This window comes from Mustela erminea, chromosome 10 (genome assembly GCF_009829155.1).
Source record: "Mustela erminea isolate mMusErm1 chromosome 10, mMusErm1.Pri, whole genome shotgun sequence".
NCBI classification, from domain to species: Eukaryota; Metazoa; Chordata; class Mammalia; order Carnivora; family Mustelidae; genus Mustela; species Mustela erminea.
This window is the reverse complement of record NC_045623.1, coordinates 85,347,888-85,354,851: the sequence shown is the minus strand read 5'-3', so window position 1 is coordinate 85,354,851 and position 6,964 is coordinate 85,347,888. Positions and strand designations below refer to the sequence as shown.

General features: G+C 53.2%; 1 protein-coding gene across 2 annotated transcripts in view; it reads right to left on the bottom strand.

Moving 5' to 3' along the window:
* Positions 1 to 374: 374 nt before the first annotated feature.
* Positions 375 to 6,964, bottom strand: part of YARS1 (tyrosyl-tRNA synthetase 1) — a 37,873-nt gene continuing 31,283 nt past the window's right edge. For both annotated transcript variants that reach the window (XM_032302986.1, XM_032302987.1), the window contains exons 9-13: positions 5,495 to 5,630; positions 4,294 to 4,391; positions 3,282 to 3,475; positions 2,431 to 2,572; positions 375 to 1,200 (exon numbers count right to left, since the gene is read on the bottom strand). In XM_032302986.1, the coding sequence (XP_032158877.1) occupies positions 1,090 to 1,200; positions 2,431 to 2,572; positions 3,282 to 3,475; positions 4,294 to 4,391; positions 5,495 to 5,630 (681 nt within the window). In that variant the 3' untranslated portion in view covers positions 375 to 1,089. The remainder of the gene's footprint in view (positions 1,201 to 2,430; positions 2,573 to 3,281; positions 3,476 to 4,293; positions 4,392 to 5,494; positions 5,631 to 6,964) is intronic.

The window sequence follows — 6,964 nt, the reverse complement described above, 5'->3', positions numbered from 1 at the left end:
CCCACAGGGGCCTCTTCTGCTTTTTTTGCTTGACTCTTAAGCAGGCTCTGCATCCAGGGTGGAGCCTGATGCAGGGCTTCATCTCACAACCCCGAGATCCTGACCTGAGTGGAAATCAAGTCTGGCGCTCAATCGACAGAGCCATCCAGACACCCCAGCCTCTTCTGCTTTTATCGCCAAAGGAAAAGTCAAAGTGTCTACGATCTACCCAGTTCACACACGGCCCTCCCCCCACACCCCCTGCCAGCCCCATCCCCTATTACAGAGTCAAAAGTCCAGGATACAAGGGCCTAGCCTGGGTGAGTGGTCCAGCAGCTGCTCCAAACTTGTGTTCCTACAGCCCGGCTTGCAGACAGGCCCTGTCCAGACACTCGTGTTCGGACTGTTTATTTGAATTCATGACAATGACAATGATTCTGATCCTGATGCCTTATGAAGAAGTACCCCTCGCTCTGAACCAAGATTCAGGCTGTGCCATCTGCCTTACTTCTGATATTAACACACAGCGGGTTTAGGGAATGTCTCAACCCAGCAGGATCAAGGGAAAGAAATGGGGCCGGGCCTCAGGGTTGCCAGGCACTGGGGAAGGCTGCCCACTGCTTGGTAGACCGCTAGGTTCTCTGTTTTCCCCTCCCTTTCCTTTTCAGATCCCACAATTTCCTGTTGGGGAAAGGTTGTAATTAGCCCAGTTCAGGCACCAGATCCCAGACCGAGGCACAGCTGCTGGGAAAACTCTAGGAAAACACGGGAACCAATATTTTTCCAATTAGAAGGACTGTGGCATAAACTTTTTGTATGAGTTCTATTGAAACCAGATTTCTCCAGTCAGCTGCCAGGGAAAGAAGGTAGAGTGTAGATTCCCCATGGCCACCCCGCCCACATTACCACCCTGGAGCTCAGGGCAGTTGGAACAGGATGGTTCTGGATTCTGGGGAGGCTGAGCTCCGGCTTACTGAGTTCCACCCCTGATAACGTCCCCAACTTCCTGCTTTGGTGTCCTGGGAGATGGGTAAATGGGCATAGGACAGAGCAAACTGAGACAGCAGATGACTTGGGGAGATGGGAGAAGGGAGCAGGATGCTGGGGTAGCTAGCTGATGTTCCCCCCTTTCAACGATTTACAGGAGACACACCCCAGCTTGGTCATGAAGTTGGTTTGCTTCCACTGTGCGATGCAGTCCTCAGAGGTTTTAAAGTCAGCCTGCACAGAGTAAACAGAAGCCATGAATGGGGTGGTGAGGGGAGGCGTGGACAGCCCTTCCCCAGGGTCTCCTGTGCCTCTCTCTCCACACCAGCAAGTCTGCCCACCTGAGGCATGTAGTTCAGGAAAACGGTCACGAGTAAGTGCAAAGAACTATGTACCAAGACAGCAGCATTCCAATAGTGAAAACCTGAGAACAACTTCCATGTCTAACAAGGTTAAATAATTTTGTCACATTATGACAATTACGATTTACTACTGCACAATCCGATCACCGCTCAGTATTTAAGAAGACAGGGAAGTTTTTCTGGCATCCAGTTAAAGAGAAAAATAAACATATGGTGGGACTCAAAACTGTAAATATATTACCTCCCTGCGCTGAAGGGGTCCATGAAGAAATAATCACTAATGCTATTTCCCAGGAACTAGGTGTCAGGACTATGGATATTTTGTCTCTTTCATGTTCCCTATACTTTGGATGGTTCTACACTGGAAGCCTATTTTATAGCCTGGAAAAGTAAGTGATCCAAAAAAGCAGCCTGGGAAAGTCGGAGGAGGGAGTGGGTGAAAACAAGCCTGCCACAAGCAGGGCGAAGCAACAGGTAGAAAGCACTCTAAATGCCCCTCAGACATACCCTGGCTGAGCCAGGAAAGGCGGGATTAATAGGGACAGTCACACGTATCGTGTTAGCTCCATGAGGAGAGGAAACAGTGGCTGCTTGGTTCATGATGTAGCCCGGAGCTCCTAGAACAGGGGCTGACATACCTATCAGGGGCTCAGGACTTGATGAAGGAAGGAATGCATTCAGGGGTCGCAGGGACACGCTGTGTTAGACTCCATGCCCCAGAGGGCAGAGAGAGAATGAGTGCTCCAAGACCAGGGTGGGGTGGGGGGAATCCTGGCTCCATGGCTTCTAGGGACCCTGTGTGGCCTTGGCAGGTAACCCGCCAGATAAAACAGGGTAATGCTGTGCTCTGGACTGAAGATCAGAAGAGGAAATGTCTGAGTCCCCCACACAGTGCCTCAAGGGGTCTGTCGGGGCTCAGTCCCTGTGAGGGTTCCCATGCTCTGCAGGTGCCTACCCCCTCCCCTCCCCAAAAGGTCTGGATGGAGGAAGGAAGAGGCACAGAGGCAGGAAGGGCGGGGGAGGGGCCAAGGTGGACTCTGGGGAGTCTGGGGACCCAGTCCAGGCGGCCCAGGCAAGAGAGCGGGCATGGCCAGCTACTGACCTGCAACTTCTCGAAGACTTTCTTCTTGGGCTTAAGCTCTTCATCTGGCTGGCCCTTCTCATAGCCCTTCACGAACACTCGCTCACCGGGAGCAGAGCCTGCAGGAGGGTCCAGAGGCTCCACCTGGCGGGTCACCCCCTCTCTGAGAAGACACACAGGATGAGGGAGGAGTGAGGCTGTGGCCCGCCTACAGCTGCTGTGGAAGCCAAGGCCTTAGGGCCTCTACGTAGGTGCCCTCAGGGCGGAGCTACTGGGATGGGCTACGGGGATGCTACTGGGATGGGCTGATCTCGGCTACCCCGAAATGCTCTGTCTGGAGAGAGACCCAAATCTGGGCTTTCTGCAGGAGGAAGCAGGACATAACAGAAGCAAGGTCCGATCGGCCAGTCGGAATCAGGTAGGACTCCTGGCTCCGACTCTTAACTGGGAGAGAGACTCCGGCACATGCCTACTGCTCCAAGCCTCCGGATTTCTGTCTTAATAAAACTGACTTTAGGTAGGGGTGCCTGGGTGGCTCAGTGGGTTAAAGCCTCTGCGTTCAGCTCAGGTCATGATCTCAGGGTCCTGGGATCGAGTCCCACATCGGGCTCTCTGCTTGGTAGGGAGCCTGCTTCCTCCTCTCTCTGCCTTCCTCTCTGCCTACTTCTGATCTGTCTCTGTCAAAGGAATAAATAAAATCTTTAAAAAAAACCCAAAAACTGACTTTAGGTAAAGCGCATTATTCGCAGTTACGTGCCCAGGAACTCATTCCTTCATCTTTTGGACTGGGTCCTCAGGGCGTCCACCTGGCGTGGGGAAGGGCGTTGCGTGGGCCCATTCCCTCCCCCTCTCCGCCCCCGGTTCTCACTCACGTGGAGGCGCACAGAAGCATGCCTTGGGACTCAATGCCTCTCATCTTCTGGGGCTTCAGGTTGCACAGGACCACCACCAGCCGGTCCCGCAGCTCTTCCTCGGGCACGAACTGCACCAGGCCGCTCACCACAGTCCGAGGCTCGGCTTCCCCCACATCAATCTTCTCCACATACAGGCTGTCTGCATCCGGGTGCTGCGCAAGAGGTCAGCCCGGATGGGATCATAATGCACTGGGTCACGGGCAGCACGAGGGAGCCCTGAGCGCCGTGGTGGGCACCACTCCCCGGCACTGGCTCCTCAGGGGCCCCTGGAGCAAACTCTCTCCAGGTCCCAGATAGCAGACCGGAGGATGGGTCAGGAGGGTTCATTTTACTGTCTGCCAAGAGGCAGGCTTCGAGTAAAAGGAAGGGCGAGCAATATCCCCCAGAGGTTAAGTGGCCTGGACCTTCTGGGTGGTGACCATTACGGCCACACACTGCCCCAGCCTGCAGGAGGATGGAGGACAGCGCCGGCCTTGCCATCTCAATGAGCACCCGCAGCTACCTCAAAGTTGTTTCCGTAGCTGCGTCTATGCTGTGAAAAAGAATGCTGGTAGAGGAAAACAAGTCCACAATGGTCCCAGGTCCCTGGCTGCATAACCTTTTCCTCTCCCTTCCCCATTTTCAGGGGTGTGGGGGATGGGACAGCAGGATGAAGTGGCTGATCTGAGATAAGGCCTGCAGCTAAGACCAGACAAGCTGGTGCAGACCAGAGGAGTCTAGGGACCGGATTTAATGGACAAGCAAGCTCCCTCTAATATCATCCCCCCACCCCGAGTTCCTGGCTGTGTCTGGTTGCACAAGGTCCAGAGGCAGCAAAGGGAAAAGCCTGACACCTGCAATGAGGCACCTGCGTTCTGACTTGCAGTGTGACCTCAGGGACGTAACTTCTCATCCCAGGCCAGGTTTCCTTCAGATGGAAACAACAAACATGACCCCACCTGCCTCTCTGGGATGTGGTGAAAATGAGTACCTTCTCCACGCTAATGATTTTCCCCACGCGGATATCCAGCCGGGACGGGATGACCTCCTCTGGTTCTGAATTCTTGGCAGGGCCTTTGGCAACTGGCTCTGGGAATGAGAAGAGCCCCAAAGGATCAGAACCCTCCTTCGCCATGACAGGTCAATCGCTGACACACCCACTGGGAACACTAGCAGGGTTTCATGTAGAACCCCAGAATCTACCCCTTTGGTTCTATCTTTTCTCTTTTTGAAGTCATCTCTACGCCTAATATGGGACTCAAACTCATGACCCCGAGCTCAAGAGTCATAGGCTCTACCAATGAGCCAGCCAAGGGCCCCCTAGTTGTATCTTCCTTAAAACAGGATCAGCAGGGTGCCTGGGCGGCTCAGTGGGTTAAGCCTCTGCCTTCGGCTCAGGTCATGATCTCAGGGTCCTGGGATGGAGCCCCACATCTGCCTCTCTGCTCAGCAGGGAGCCTGCTTCCCCCAGGCTCTGCCTACTTGTGATCTCTGTCAAACAAACAAATGAAATCTTTAAAAAAAAAAAAAAAAAAAAAAAGGATCAGCAACCTTTGAGAAGTGACATGCCAGATTTTCATCTATTGTTTCCCTCAGGTATTAGCTGGCGGGGAGGAAACGGGGCGGGGGGCAGTAGTAGCTTGGCTACCTTTAGGTGTTTCCATTTGTGCTCTCCACATACATTTATTGAGTTGGGAGAGTCACACAAAACCATCCATGTTGATATCTCAGTGTTATGGGTTAAGTGGATAGCCAGCTAAGAGCCAGTCAAAAGCATACGGAAAGGAATTGGGCAAAGCTGAAGGTGAGCTTTCCGAAGGAGCTGTGCAGGCTCTGCGCAGCTCTGTTCCTTCATGGTCTAACCCAACTGCTCCCTTAACTGAAAGACTGAGCGAAGGATCACAGTACATGTCTCACACCAGTGGGCTGGGACAACAGGATGTAATCACAGTATCGGCCAAACCTAAATCCCAATGACTCAAGTTCCATTCCAGAAGGCAATGGTTCTAGGATATTCCTGCACTTCCGACCCCCTAGCTTCTCGGGCTCTTGATTTAAGACAGACCCTTTTCAGGGGCACCTGGGTAGCTCAGTAGGTTAAAGACAGACCCTTTTCAGAAGCCCACCGAAAGGTGCTCTTTCGTGATGACATCATGCAGCCCTTGGCCCCCGACCTCCCGGGCTGGCCTTACTCTGCTTGGAGGGCTCTGGGTAGGCAGCGCTGGTCAGTTTCTTCAGGGCAGGGGTGTTAAACTTTTCCCGGATAGGATCCAGCAACTTGTTCAGGGCGACCTCCACAGAATTCTTCAGGTCTCCAGGATGTACAACCTGTGGAAGTGTGCAAATGGCCGGTGAGGGGAGCTACCTGAGCGGGGGCATGACACGTCTGAGTCTACTAACGACAATGTGTGGTGTAGGGTGCAGGCCGCTGACCCTCAGAGCAGCCCTGTGAAGCTGACAAAGCCAAGAGGAGGACACAGGTTCAGAAAGATTCTCTTTCTTGCCCGAGATTTAGGTCTTTTGACTCTGAATTCCATCCTAACTTGAGGGATTGTATCTTATTAGGATTTATTTATTTGAGGGTGCCTGGGTGGCTCAGTTGTTAAGCAGCTGCCTTTGGCTAAGGTCATGATCCCAGGGTCCTGGGATCGAGCCCCGCATTGGACTCCCTGCTCAGTGGGAAGCCTGCTTCTCCCTCTCCCACTGCCCCTGCTTGTGTCCATCTCTTGCTGTCTCTTTCTCCCTATCAAATAAATAAATAAATAAATAAATCTTTAAAAAAAAAAAAAAGATTTTTTTATTTGGGGAGGAGCAAGATGGTGGAGGAGTAGGAGACTGAGATATCATCAGGTCCCAGAAGTTCAGCTAGATAGTTATCAAACCATTCTGAACACCTACAAACTCAATGGGAGGTGGAGGAGAAGAGGAGCAGCAATTCTAGGAAATCTAGCAAATCTAGAAAATTGACATCTTTCCGGAAGGCAGGATGGGTGGAGAAGTGAATCCGAGGCAACATAAGGGAAGACAGACCACAGAGGAAGGGGCCGGCTCCCGGCAAGTGAAAGAGCAGTGGAGCACAAAATCGGAACATTTAGAAGTCTGCTCCGCAGAGGGATGTCACTCCAGAGGCTAAGCCAGGTGTGAAGCCCTCATGGGACAGTGTGGTCTCAGGACCCACGGGGACACAAAAAGACCAGGGGTGTCTGAGTGGTGGCAGAGCTCCCAAGTATCAGAGCAGGGAGGGAGCTGAGGAGTGAGCTCTCAGCTCGGGGTCACCTTAAACCATGATGGAGGCATAGTCAGGCCACTGCTCTTCAAGCAGGGACCCCACAAGTGGCAGATCCGGAGGGACCTCCTCTTTCCTCCTCTAGGAAGAGTGGCGGGGGAATGCGCGACAGGATCTGCTGGATTTGGAGACTGCAAACGGGGCCGTGCACCAGAGACAGAAACGCTCGGTCACAGGCCAGGTGAGCTCAGAGTGCGGTGGGAGAGCAGGGAGACGGGAGGGATGGACTGCTTTTCTCTGAGGTTGCACTGAGAAGTGGGGCCCTGAGCTCTCGGCTCCTATGGGCCAGGGGCTGGGAGGCTGCCATCTTCACTCCTGTCCTCCAAAGCTGTATGGAAAGTGTTCAGGGAGCCCCAAACTGTGAAGATTACTTAGC